The sequence below is a fragment of the Oncorhynchus nerka genome, linkage group LG15 (genome assembly GCF_034236695.1).
Source record: "Oncorhynchus nerka isolate Pitt River linkage group LG15, Oner_Uvic_2.0, whole genome shotgun sequence".
In the NCBI taxonomy this organism is placed as follows: domain Eukaryota; kingdom Metazoa; phylum Chordata; class Actinopteri; order Salmoniformes; family Salmonidae; genus Oncorhynchus; species Oncorhynchus nerka.
The window spans coordinates 61066879-61081615 of record NC_088410.1 but is presented as its reverse complement, the minus strand read 5'-3'; the positions used below and the strand labels follow the sequence as shown (position 1 = coordinate 61081615).

The 14737-nt window shown below is 42.3% G+C and overlaps 1 protein-coding gene across 2 annotated transcripts; it reads right to left on the bottom strand.

Moving 5' to 3' along the window:
* Positions 1-316: 316 nt before the first annotated feature.
* On the bottom strand, positions 317-14693 carry rbck1 (RanBP-type and C3HC4-type zinc finger containing 1). Of its 2 annotated transcripts, none has more exons than XM_029682992.2 (13): positions 14488-14693; positions 14149-14193; positions 13801-13945; positions 13369-13465; positions 13038-13236; positions 12739-12845; positions 12459-12632; positions 12101-12261; positions 10363-10474; positions 9883-10062; positions 9670-9768; positions 9193-9336; positions 317-1497 (listed from the first exon to the last, which is right to left on the bottom strand). In XM_029682992.2, the coding sequence occupies exons 2-13, from the start codon at positions 14183-14185 to the stop codon at positions 1417-1419; spliced, it is 1536 nt and encodes a 511-aa protein (XP_029538852.1). In that variant the 5' UTR covers positions 14186-14193; positions 14488-14693; the 3' UTR covers positions 317-1416. The 2 variants fall into 2 exon arrangements, with proteins under 2 accessions (XP_029538852.1, XP_029538851.1); XM_029682991.2 differs by lacking the exon at positions 14488-14693 and adding an exon at positions 14366-14475.
* Positions 14694-14737: the final 44 nt, after the last annotated feature.

Here is a 14737-nt window from a genome sequence, read left to right as displayed (position 1 = left end):
GTTAGCCATGGATGGTTTTCATTGCACTGAAATAGCCTCATTCTGTATCATTACAATGGTTTTTATCTGCCTTTTATGTTGAATTGTTATATTTGTCATGAGAACAATAAAGAATAAAAAACAAGATCAATGCAAACTGCATAGGTTGAGTGGACATATCTGTTTAGTTCCTATGTATCGCTACATATAGACTATTTCATCAAGGTGAATGCAGTAGTGAAAAAATGAAGGAAACGTTGAAAATCACCGGAGTCTAAGGTTTCTACCATCTTTGTTTACGCTAAGGGCTAAAAATTACTCAAAGCAGCAGACAGACAACACAATAAAACCCCTTTATTCAGGATTATTCATGAAGAAAAGTTGTTATTTTCCCTAAAGTAATTAATGCTTTACATTCGCCAAACAAAATAGTAATTGTGCCCTGCAATGGTATCATCCTTCAAAAAAGTAGCTAATGAACATAGCTAAGACTTGCATTATACTGCACTGTATGCAGTGTTAAAACAATTGGCTACGCTGAACAGATCGGTTTAGTTGTAGTCATCAATAACGAAAAAGTATGGATGGCTTCTGCTGGAGTGTTAAAAAAAAACACTTCCAATAAGGCTGGAGGAGTGATCAAACCAAACTACAGAAGAATTGTGATGGTCCGTTACCGCCTTTGATAACTTACAAAATCTAACAGAACCAATGAATGTTAAATATCCCTTAATTACAGTTGTACACGGTCAGTCCAAAGAAAAGTAAATAGTTATCCCCATTACAAGGTTACAATATGTATCTGTTTTAGTATCTCTAGTGTTAATGCTTTTAAGGTCATTACTAGAACCTTACTGCTGATGAGAAGTTAAACAATTAGCCAACATTTATTTTCTACATGAAGGACAATATACAATATTCTTCCAGTGTCTAAGACTCTTGCCATTTAACAAAACAGAAGCGTGCATCTCAAAGAAAACAAAAAGCATCTTGAATGTATTTCACAACCCTGTTTTGTTTAAATGGAGTGTCCCCTGTCAGATATGTGGTTATACACGTCTAACATAATATTTAACAATTGTCCTACATGTATAGAGCAAAACATTTATATTATTCCTCTAACTAGGTAATAAAATGTGTGATACACCAACGTCAATTGAACACCGCCCAGGGATAATTGGTGTTCAAAGTAATATAAAAGGCCTTTGGAAGTAAGACCAGCCAGGGTCTTCACAAAGGACTGAATAACTTGAGATCCATGTGCAGAACTAAAGTTTTTACCCAAATCATCCCTTGACATCCGTGCATGATTTTTTCAGGTTAGTCCAGGTTAGGATTACTGAGGAGTGAAAAATAGTCCCCTTGCCTCACAGGACACTAAGTGTGTCCCGATATGGACTACCCATCCAGCACCATGTTGAGATGGAGTGGGGCCCCTCAGTGGCAGTTCTGGCAGTTAGGGTGGCAACGCGCCCCATCGAATCGACATCCACAGCCTCCTGAGTTGTCCCCAGAACCCTGCAGAGAGGCATCAGATACGTAAGGAATAATCAACAAGTTCCAAGATGCACTAGCGGAGTGGAACTGACCAACACGAGTTTAATTATTTTCCAGAGAACACATTGAGCCCCGAGTTGATTATCCCTCATACCATGGCAATAATTTAACACATTAGCCACTAGAAATGAATGTATTTAGCAAGTTTATAAGATTGTGACAGTAGTTGCCTTAGTGACAAAACAAACAGACTTGCTAGTTTAGCTAACTAAACCATCAAATGTATTTATAAATCCCTTTTTACATCAGCTGATGTCAGTGCTGTACAGAAACTCAGCTTAAAACCCCAAACAGCAAGCAATGCAGGTGTCCTAGCTTGCTATTATGAAAATTGAACTCAACAATGCCAATAATGTTTTCAATTATACTTTTGCATTCAAAAGCAGCTCAAACATAGAACATGTAGGAACGAACTATAGCCATTGAATTCTACTGCGAAAATATACCATGCATTATGGGGAAATAATGCACGCGCTAGAATGCTCTTCAAGCCAATCAGAAATGAGTATTAAACAATGCCATGGTACAAACTCTTTAATACACTCAGTTCTACAGGATATGCAAAGCCTTATAGTACTGTACCATGTATTAAGTATCAAAAGTCAAACACCAAAGCAGTACTGGATTGGGGTAGATCAGCTAATAATATAGATTGTTTGTGTTTTCACTATAGAATCCATCAGATTTTAATATCTGACCTAAGATATCTGAATGACTTAATAAATAGTATAGCATTCAAACTGGGCATGGTAACTTTCAAATATTTTGGTGACCATAGTGATATACTGCATTGCTTTCAGAAAGTGTTCAGACCCCTTGACTTTCAAAATTTTGTTACGCCTTATTCTAAAATGGATTAAAAAAAAAAAATTCAGCAATCTACACAGAATACACCATAATGACAAAGCGAAAACTGTTTTTTAGATATTTTTGCAAATGTATACAAATTATTTTTTGACTGGTACTGTAAGTATTCAGACCCTTTGCTATAAAAGTTGAAATTGAGCTCAGGTGCACCCTGTTTCCATTGATCATCCTTGAGATGTTTCTACAACTTGGAGTACACCTGTGGTAAATTAAATTGATTGGACATGACTTGGAAAGATACACACCTGTCTGTATAAGGTCCAACAGTTGACAGTGCATGTCAGAGCAGAAACCAAGCCATGAGGTCGAATGAATTGTCCATAGAGCTCCGAGACAGGATTGAGTAGAGGCACAGATCTAGTGAAGGGTACCAAAACATTTCTGCAGCATTGAAGGTCCCCAAGAACACAGTGGGTGGCCTCCATCATTATTAAATGGAAAAAGTTTGGAACCACCAAGACCTTGAGCTGGCCGCCCGGCCAAACTGAGCAATCGGGGGAAGAAGAACCCAATGGTCACTCTGACAGACCTCTAGAGTTCCTCAGTGGAGATGGTTGTTCTTCTGGAAGGTTCCCCCATCTCTGTAGCACTCTGCCAATCAGGCCTTTATGCAATGGTGTAAAGTACTTAAGTAAAAATACTTTCGAGTACTACTTAAGTCGTTTTTTTGGGTATCTGTACTTTACTATTTATGTTTACAACTTCTACTTCACTACATTCCTAAAGAAAATAATTTACTTTTTACTCCATACATTTTCCCTGAAGAACTTTTTATGTTTTGAATGCTTAGCAGGACAGAAAAATAGTCCAATCCACACACTTATCAAGAGAACATCCCCAGTCATCCCTCTTGCCTCTGATCTGGTGGACTCACTAAACACAAATGCTTAATTGTGTCTGAGTGTTGGAGATAGTAAATCTGTAAAAAAAATTATACCGGTACATAAAAACAAGAAAATGGTGCTGTGTGGTTTGCTTAATATCAGGAATTTGTCATTATTTATACTTTTACTTTTGATACTTAAGTAGAGTATGTTACTGGGTGACTTTCACTTTTACTTGTTATTTTCTATTAAGGTATTGTTCCTTTAACTCAAGTATAACAATTGGGTATGCCTTTATGGTAGAGTGGTCATACGGTAGCCACTCCTCAGTAAAAGGCACATGACAGCCCGCTTGGAGTTTGCCAAAAGGCACCTAAAGACTCACCATCCCTATGGTGAAGCATGGTGGTGGAAGCATCATGCTGTGGGGATGTTTTTCAGCGGCAGGGACTGGGAGACTAGTCAGGATAGGGTTGTAATGACTGCTAGATGGCTGCTATTTAATGGGATCTTAACCAACCGTGCTATTTTCTTTGTTTATTCTCATTGTTTGTATCTTATTTTGTACATAATGTTGCTGCTACCATCTCTTATGACCGAAAAGAGTTTCTGGACATCAGAACAGCGATTACTCACCTTGAACTGGACAAATCATTTGTCTTTAATGAGTCGGACGAGAGGGATTTACTCCAGACACCCGACGAGGCCCTCATCCCCGTCATTCGCGGGAGAAAAAGATGTAGATATCACGGAAGGAGATTGGGGTGCCTTGTAAGGATCCGGCGACGAGTGGCTAATCTGCCTTTGCCAACGTACAATCGCTGGATAATAAAGTTGACGAACTACAAGCACGTGTATTCTACCAACAAGACATTAAAAATGGTTATATCTTATGTTTCACCGAGTCGCGGCTGAACGACGGCATGAATAACATAAAGCTGGTGGGTTACACACTGTATTGGCAGGATAGAACTGCAGCCTCTGGTGAGACAAGGGGTGATGGTCTATGTATATTTGTAAACAACAGCTGGTAAACGATATCTAAGGAAGTATTGAGGTTTTGCTCACCTGAGGTAGAGTATCTCATGATAAGCTGTAGACCATGCCATCTACCAAGAGAGTTTTCATCTATATTCTTCGTAGCTGTCTATTTACCACCACAAACCGATGCTGGCACTAAGACCGCACTCAATGAGCTGTATACAGCCATAAGCAAACAGGAAAATGCTCATCCAGGGAAACTTACCAGCATGTTAAATGTGCAACCAGAGGGAAAAAAAACTCTAGAACACCTTTACTCCACACACAGAGACGTGTACAAAGCTCTCCCTCGCCCTCCATTTGGCAAATCTGACCATAATGCTATCCTCCTGATTCCTGCTTACAAGCAAAAACTAAAGCAGGAAGCACCAGGGACTTAAAGTGGTCAGATGAAGCAGATGCTAAGCTACAGGACTGTTTTGCTAGCAGACTGGAACATGTAATGGGATTCTTCCGATGGCATTGAGGAGTACACCACATCAGTCAATGGCTTCATCAATAAGTGCATTGATGATGTCGAACCCCCACAGTGACTGTATGTACATACCCAAACCAGAAGCCATGGATTACAGGCAACATCCGCACTGAGCAAAAGGGTAGAACTGCCGCTTTCAAGGAGCGGGACTCTAACCCGGAAGCTTATAAGAAATCCTGCTATAACCTCCGACGAACCATCAAACAGGCAAAGCATCAATACAGGACTAATATCGAATTGTCCTACACCGGCTCCGACGCTCATCGGATGTGGCAGGGCTTGCAAACTATTACAGACTACAAAGGGAAGCACAGCCGCGAGCTGCCCAGTGACACAAGCCTACCAGACGAGCTATGCACGCTTCGAGGCAATTAACACTGAAAACTGTATGAGAGCATCAGCTGTTCCAGACGACTGTGTGATCACGCTTTCCGTAGCGGATATGAGTAAGAACTAAACAGGTCAACATTCACAAGGCCGCAGGGCCAGACGGATTACAGGACATGTACAACGAGCATGCGCTGACCAACTGGCAAGTGTCTTCACTGACATTTTCAACCTCTCCCTGTCTGAGTCTGTAATACCAACATGTTTCAAGCAGACCACCATAGTCCCTGTGCCCAAGAACACTAAGGTAACCTACCTAAATGACTACCGACCCGTAGCACTCACGTCTGTAGCCTTGAAGTTCTTTGAAAGGCTGGTCATGGCGCACATCAACACCATTAACCCAGAAACTCTAGACCCACTCCAATTTGCATACCGCCCCAACAGATCCACAAATGATGCAATCTCTATTGCACTTCACACTGCCCTTTCACACCTGGACAAAAGGAACATCTATGTGAGAATTCTATTCAAAGACGACAGCTCAGCGTTCAACACTATAGTGCCCTCTAAGCTCATCATTCAGCTAAAGACCCTGGATATAAACACCTCCCTCTGCAACTGGATCCTGGACTTCCTGACGGGCTGCCCCCAGGTGGTAAGGGTAGGTAAACAACACATCTGCTACGCTGGTCCTCACCACAAGGGCCCCTCAGGGGTGCGTGTACTCCCTGTTCACTCATGACTGCATGGCCAGGTACGACTCCAACACCATCATTAAGTTTGCCGATTACACAACAGTGGTAGGCCTGATCACCGACAACCACAAGACATTGTATAGGGAGGAGGTCAGAGACCTGGCCGTGTGGTGCCAGGACAACAACCTCTCCCTCAACGTGATCAAGACAAAGGAGATGATTGTGGACTACAGGAAAAGGAGGACCGAGCACGCCCCCATTCTTATCGACCGAGCTGTAGTGGAACAGATTGAGAGTTTCAAGTTCCTTGGCGTCCACATCATCAACAAACTAACATGGTCCAAGTACACCAAGACAGTCGATGAAGAGGGCACGACAAAACCTATTCCCCCTCAGTAGTCTGAAAAGATTTGGCATGGGTCCTCAGATCCTCAAAAGGTTATACAGCTGCACCATCGAGAGCATTTGGTTGCATCCCTGCCTGGTATGGCAACTGCTCGGCCTCCGACCGCAAGGCACTACAAAGGGTAGTGCGAACGGCCCAATATACCACTGGGGCCAAGCTTCCTGCCATCCAGGACCTCTATACCAGGCTGTGACAAAGGAAGGCCCTAACAATTGTCAAAGACTCCAGCCACCCAAGTCATAGACTGTTCTCTCCGCTACCGCACGGCAAGCAGTACCAGAGCTTCAAGTCTAGGTCCAAGAGGCTCCCCCCCCCCCCCTTCTTTTACGCTGCTGCTACTCTCTGTTTATTATCAAGAATAGTCACTTTAATAACTCTACCTACATGTGCATATTACCTCAATTACCTCGACTAACCGGTTCCCCCGCACATTGACTCTGTACCGGTACCCCCTGTATATAGCCTCGCTATTGTTATTTTACTGCTGCTCTTTAATTATTTGTTACTTTTATTTCTTATTTTTTTAGGTACTTTTCTTAACTGGTGAAGTTGGTTAAGGGCTTGTAAGTAAGCATTTCACTGTAAGGTGTGCCAAACCTGTTGTATTCAGCGCATGTGACAAATACAATCCGATTTTAATTTGAACAAGGGAAACAAAGGACAGAGATTCTTGATGAAAACTGGCTCCAGAGCACTCAGGATCTCATACTGGGGCAAAGGTTCATCTTCCAACAGGACAACGACCCTAAGCACACAGCCAAGACAACTCAGGAGTAACTTCGGGACAAGTCTCTGAATGTCTTTTGAGTGGCCCAGACAGAGTGGCCCGGACTTGAACCTGATCGAACATCTCTGGAGAGACCTGAAAATAGCTGTGCAGCGACAAGGGGTCAGAATGCTTTCCGAAGGCACATCCCTCAAATTAGTGGTTTCGGCTATTTCAGCCACACCCGTTGCTGACAGGTGTATAGAATCGAGCACACAGCCATGCAATACACAAACAATGGCAGTAGAATGACCTTACATGCGGACCACACCGGTCGCGTCGCATGAGCGAGTGTTGCAAAATAAATGTACACATACATGTTATTCAATCATTGCACCCACACTGCTCGCGCGCGCCAATGCGTGTCTGCGTTGCCAGACGCTAAAATAGAAGTTGATTCTATTTGTGATGCAGAATGCGTTGCAAGTCCTGCCTCTCCCATCTCCTTATTGGTCTTTAGAAGCATATACCCACGTTCCATCTTCTCATGGGTTTTTTGGAACATATACCCACGTGGGTGATTGAAAGATAAACTGAGGTTGGTTGTGGTAATGCACCTTATTATGAAAGTTAGTTGTCAAAAGCCATATAGTCCAAAGAAGAAAAAGAATCCTGGAAGGAGGAGAGATGACTAAAAACGATTCAGTTGACTGTTTTACGTGTAGATTAATAGAGTAGAGGACCTTGTGCATTTCAGGTAAAATAACAACTCAATGTTTGTATCCCAGGACAAATTAGCTAGCAACAGCAAGCTAGCTAGCTAAATTGCCATAAATGTTTAATGCTTTTTGACCTGTCCCCAAAATATAATTGGTTCAGAGTTTGTTTTGATATTTCAACCTGCATGTCGTGATCACATTTGATGTGGGGGGACAAAATCAATTTGCGCACGATGGTGCACGCACGCATGCGTCCGGTTTGGGCATGGTGTAACTGAAGAGCTCAGTGACTTTCAACGTGGCACCGTCATTGGATGCCACATTTCCAACAAGTCAGTTCGTTAAATTTCTGCCCCGCTAGAGCACTATAAATGCTGTTATTGTGAAATATAAACGTCTAGGAGCAATGAAGGCTTTGCTATGAAGTGGTAGGCCACACAAGCTTACAGAACAGGACGGCGAGTGCTGAAGTGTGTAAAAACCGTCTGTCCTCGGTTGCAACACTCACTACCGAGTTCCAAACTGCCTTTGAAAGCAATGTTAGTACAAGAACTGTTCGTCGGGAGCTTCATGAAATTAGTTTCCAGGGCTAAGCAGCTGCACACATGCCTAAGATCACCATGCGCAATGCCAAGCATCGGCAGGAGTGGTGTCTAGCTCACCGCCATTGGACTCTGGAGCAGTGGAAACACGTTCTCTGGAGTGATGAAACACACTTCACCATCAGTCCGACAGACGAATCTGGGTTTGGTGGATGCCAGGAGAACGCAATCTGCCTGAATGCATAGTGCTAACTGTAAAGTTTGGTTGAGGAGGAACAATGGTCTGGGGCTGTTTTTCATAGTCCGGGCTAGGTCCATTAGTTCCAGTGAAGGGAAATTAACACTATAGCATACAATGGCAATCTAAACGATTCTGTGCTCCAACACGTGGAACAGTTTGGGGAATGCCCTTTTTTGTTTCAGCATGACAAAGCAAGGTCCATACAGAAATGGTTTGTTGAGCTCGGTGTGGAAGAACTTGACTGGCCTGCACAGAGACCTGACTTCAAGCCCATCAAACACCTTTGGGATGAATTAGAACGCAGACTGCGAGCCAGGCCTAATCGCCCAACATCCGTGCCCGACCTCACTAATGCGCTCGTGGCTGAATGGAAGCAAGTCCCCGCAACAATGTTCCAACATCTAGTGGAAAGCCTTCCCATAAGAGTGGAGGCTGTTATGGAAGCAAAGGGGCGACCAACTCCACATTAACACCCATGATTTTGGAGTGAGATGCTCGACGAGCAGGTATCCACATACTTTTGGCCATGTAGTGTATGTTTGAAATTGTGCCATAGGGTAGGTCTAAGAAGAATGGTCTAGCACGGTGAGGTATTAGAGTTGGGAGGAAGTAGCTGTAAGAGTACAGTTTGTTGTAACTGAAGGGCAAATCAAACGAAACGGTAGTGGTAGTGAATGACAGAAATCAGACGGGCCGCGAGCGTCGATGCCGTCAAAATCGCCATGCGCTTCAAATTAGACAGCAAATTTTCTTGCGTCGAACGAGCAACGCTCATTCATGTTTCGTTTGATATGGCCTTAACTGTCTTACGTTTGGTCCCCAGCGAGCCTGCTTGGTGACCCAGCAGATCTCCGTCTTACACATCAGGCAGCAGATCCAATCACAGCCGTCCTTCTTCTGAACTATGACCTTACACTTAGGACAGTGCATGGCCTCCCCGTTCTGCAGTAAGGACTATCGAAGAAGACAACAGGAGCGCCAGGTTAGGTTTACCCATAGATATCATATCACAGTACAGTCGTATAATAACCCAATAGTGGGTTTAATCAAGATTGGGTATACCAGTAGACTTCACATATGGGTTCGGTAGTGTAATAGGCTGACAGTATGTGTAATCTAAACCCATAAGCTTCATATTTCAGTTCAAAACTATAATAGGCCGATAGTATGTTTCACCCCCCAAAAAACAGACTTCATATAGCAGTTCAGTAGTGTAGTATGTCATGTTCAATCCAAGACAGTGCTATATCACTGAAAGGGAATACTATCTGCCTGTTACCACATTACCTCCAGCATCTGTGTGGTCTGTTTTGCAGCCACGTCATTCTCAGCTCTGATCCGGAGATCATCTTGATACTCCTTGCAGTTCATGTCTTTGTGGATGGCCTTAAAAAGAGGTTGACAGAAATGTTGTTGGCCAAGCACCTATTGTTATCTTCATAATTTATTTTAGCATTCAAGGGGGGACAAAGGAGGAAGAGTGAGAGAAAGTTGACACACCTTGCAGAGGAGGCAGTTGGTCTCTTTGCAGAGCTCACAAATAAACTCATTGACTTCGTCCTCAAAGATGCACCAGCCAGCGCAGTCGGGGGTTTTGCAGTGGTAGCTGTTCTCACTCCGCGTCTCAGCAATACTGAGCCTCAGCTCTAGAAGCTTCTGGTGCTCCTCCTGAGAGAGAAGCTAAAGAGACAAAGAACAGGACACTGTAGAGTACAATGGAATGGATGAAATATATGTTATGGTGATGAATATCTTTCACAAAAATCATCTTTGGGTCTTTGAAAAGCACTATATAAATGCCATGTATTATTATTTATTATTATTATTAGCACCCTACATAAATGATACAAGGCATTATCATCACTTGATACAGAGAGCTATAGTGAGATAGCCTGGGTACAGTTCTGTTTTTTTCTTTAGCCAACCAAGCATAAACTGACTGGCTGCCAGGCTAATGGCGAGAGCACCAGCAGGACTCACAGATTGGATCTCCCTGTCCTGCAGCTTTCTATCACAGCTGTAGTCTTCATCCCCATAAGGGCAGGTCACCTCTGGATCCATGCTATTCACTATGGTTCCTTTAAGACACTCCCTGTTTAAAGGAAACACGCAAATAAGAAGGCATTTAACCTGTATATGTCTCAAATTATTTTATTATTTAGATGGTTGTTTTTTTATTTATTACAGATAAAACATTTATGGGAACATCTCTAAAATTGATACAAGGTCAGTAAGTATTTAATTTCTATATTATTGATAGCAGTGGAGCGACAGTGATCTACTCCAGAGAGTACCAGCCAGGGCTGTGTCTCAATAGTTGTAGCTTTGTTTCCTCGTGCATGAGACAAGTAATGGAAGTCATTTTATAATATTAAGGATTGATCAAAATGTACAGAATGGTTACCTGGAGGGAAATTGCGTAGGGTCCTCCTTTTTCAATCTCAGTCAAAGGGAGGGTTTAGTACTTTTTCAATCTAATCCAGGGGAGGGTCATGTAATTTGTAATTGACGAAATTTCAATATTTCTCAGGGTTTTAGAATTAGTTGCTTATTAGGCTATATATCAATGTGTGCTCAATGCCGCTCCTCATCTCTGATTTGCCACTGGGCGTGCAATATCAAGTGTGCCTATAGGAAATTTAGTCTGGTCTCAATCCAATGATCCATAGCCTATAGGCCATAGGCTATGAAGCGCATGCTCGGAGAGGCACAGAACAAAGTTATATTTCTAAGATAGCCGCAGTGAAAATAAAACTAGGCTGCATTACACACGGCAATGGATATTCCAAACCTGAACACCGGCCTGCTCTGCTCTTGCTGATCCAAAACTGTTTGTCTGCTGCCAATGGCTGTGCTGTGTAGGCTTACAGTGGCAGTTCAGGAGGAGAGTCAGAGGCTGCTTCCAAATGTTTTTATTTATTAGGCCAAGTCCACAAAATGCACTATCTTGCGCGCTGATCAGTTTGAAGAGAGCGCGAAAATGAGAACTTTGATAGCTTGCTAATACTTTAATTAATTTGATTAAAAACAATATGTTTCTTGTCCATGATGTAGTTATCATATTTATTGACATCACAATAAGCCAAATTTGAGTAGTTTACATCGTGGGGCTAAAACCTGAAGCAGCAGCCGCGTCACAATCAATCGGAAATGGACACCTCATGGTGCTGAAAGTAGGCAAATTCAAGTAGACATAATTCATTTCAACCATATATATATATTTTTTAATTAGACTTAACTAACAACAAGAAGGCTTTATATTTGAGTCTATTTCTTCCTATTTAAGAAATAAGAGGTAGGCCTACCTGTTTGACAGACGAAATTAGGCTATAGCCATACATTTTGTCGGTCAATTCCTCCACCCACAACCTCCTGGCCTGCAGGCCTCTGCGCTATCACTCTTCCTGCATTGCCATGTAATGCTTACAGGATGAAGAACAGTTTCTAAAACTGTGTATCTAAGGCTCTGGTCTGTCCAGGAAGTGAGGGTAAACGGTATACATATTCTCTGCTATCTTTTTTATTTTAATTATTATTTTGGGTATAGGGGATGGTCACTTGTTTGTTTTTTCAAGCGTTCAGAGGGTTTAAGTAAAATATATTTTGCTGAAGGGAGGGCAGTCCATTTTCATTTCAGAGAGGTCCGATTTTCTCCATGTAACCCCTATTATAAATAACATTTACCCCCTTACTGAGATGTAGCCAAGATGTGTTATACCTGCAGAAAACATGCAGGCACTCCCGCAGTGTGGCTCCCTCCCCTGGCGGAATGGAGCAGAGGCAAATAGGACAGTCCAGCTCCTCTGTGTTGGGGACGAGGCTGTGGGCGTCTGTTTCCACCAGACTCAAGAAATTCCTCTCCCGCTCTTCATCCAATGCCTTCATCGTCCCACAGCAACAGAGCGGTAAAATTAAGGGAACGCTGTCTTTCTCATTTAATAAGGTGGCTACACACATTAAAACAGTCATACCAAGTGTATTTTTAGCTATATGTAATTATGACATGATTGTCACGAAAATCTGAGTAACACGTGTATATCTCATATCTTGCAACTCATATCTTGTTTAAAGCATACCTGCTGGTACTGTAGATTGGCCATCTCCTCTAGCTGGAGTCTCTGGATCTCCTGCTCATCAGGCTGGTAAACCTCAGGTACTTTATAATCTTCTGGTCTTTCAGACCCACACATCTCACAGCCCGGCCTCGTTGGCTTGTTAGCATAGGTGCACACAGAGCATGACCAACCCACCTAGTTGTCCCCACACACATATGCAAGCACACATTATTGTAGAAACGGTCATGGTTATCGTATATGTATACAATGAGTCATTGCACAGTTTGCATTATAATCTTACCGGAGGCTTTGGTTGCAGAGGAGGAGGTGCTGGTTGTTTAGTTTTGGGAGGTGGGGTTGGTCCAGTTGCTCCTCTGGCCAGTAGAGGACTCAATGACTCAATGATACCTATAACATGATGGCAACAAGTCAAAATACAAAACATGGCTGTCTATAATGGGGGGAAATATTTTAAGGTATAGGTTGGTGTAAGTGTGCATGTGTGTGTCACAAGCTGATACGTTGACAACCTGTGCCTTGCTCAGTATACTAGGATCTTATTGGAAGACTAAACAGTGCTGTATGACAGAGTATCCTTACTGTCTAGCCGACGGTGCTCCTCCTCCTGGTTCACTTGCTCCCGGCTGAGGTTGGCAGCCTGGGCAGACTTGATGTACAGGTAGGCTTGGTCTCCATTCTTCCTTACCCCATGGCTGAACAGAGTTTTAGAGTCCCGTGCCAGACGCTTACCGATCACCCAGCTTTGCAGAGATGGATGAAATCCATAGTCAGTATTGATCTGTAGAGAGAAATTCAAGAATGCATGGGGTCTCGGTCTCCACTTTTTTTCACTGCAAATATGTGTGTTCAAGATAATGAGTAAATATCAGAGCTGTTGTTGAAAATGGGTTGCAACAATTATTTATTTTACCTTTTCTTTCAGATCTGAAATGGTCATGTCAAGTGTTACCAACAAAGTAACCGGAATATAGTTTTCTGACTGTGCATCCCCGACTCCCACCTTCAACCTGCAGCAAAGTAACCAATAGAGGTAACTGGGTCTGAATGTCTCAGCACTAAAACAACACAGTTACAAAGGTGTTACAATTTATTAAAGCTGCAATATGTCACTTTGTGGGCCAACCAACCAAATTCACATACACATTGGTGTTATAGATGTGCCATTCTCATTGAAAGCAAGCATAAGAAGTTCTATGTGCACTATTTCTATGCTTCACGTGCTTAAATTTACAGCCTAATTACATGTTGATTATTCCACTTGCGTTTATTCTGTTATAGGCTAATCCTATGTAACTAATGTAAAGTATGACCCAACAGAATACTACTAAATGATTCCACCTACCGAATAGAGTCTTGGGAGTAAGCCTTGCGGGAGATCATGACAGATACTGGTACACACAACTCTGCCAGCTGCTCTGAACACCTTTTGGCTTCCTCTTTGTCACCACAGCTGATGGCCTCACTCAACAACTGGGCTAGCTCCTCCGCTGCAATAGAAAAATTACATTTTCATCAATGCACAGAACACTCGATACTCAATTAAACTTGGTCAAAAATAGACCAGCTATTGTACGTTTCACGTTCATATGATGTCATACTATCATTGCTCTTTGGCCGTTTATTGACCTACCCATTTAGACACGATCAGGAAATTAGATAGGAGACTATTATGAAAACTCTCTATTCTTACCTTCTACTAAGTTGCTTGTGACCTCAGGAGAAGTCATAGTTAGACCTATTTTAAGAAATGACAAGAATAAGAAAGTAATGATGCAGAGAAGAATAACACACTGTGAAAAACAACATCATGTGAAACGGAAACGTTCACTTTGACAGTACTCTATCCCATAAGGAAGACCATTACTATTAATATGGTATTGTATGCTAAACGACATGTGATACTTTACCCATAAGTATCCAGAGACTACCAAAATTGAGAGAAATTGACATAGAATGGGTCACACAGCAGAGTGAAGGTGGTAAAGGCGCTCGAGCTTCAAGTTGATAAAACTGCAAATGGGTTTCTCACCTGATCAGCGCGCAGTTACGTAATAGGGCTATCAGGCTTCTTCATAGAGTTTCCTCATCTGTTGACAATTAACTAACTTTTCTCTTGCCAAATTTTTTTAATGTAATTATATAACTTGAAACCACTTCTCTTTACGTGTAGCTACTTCATTATCAAGATTATAAGGCTAGCTGAATGAAAAGTGAAACGAAACTTAGCTAGCTATATTCAGGAAGTACGTTTTTAAAGGATTAATTTGCATATTGCAATT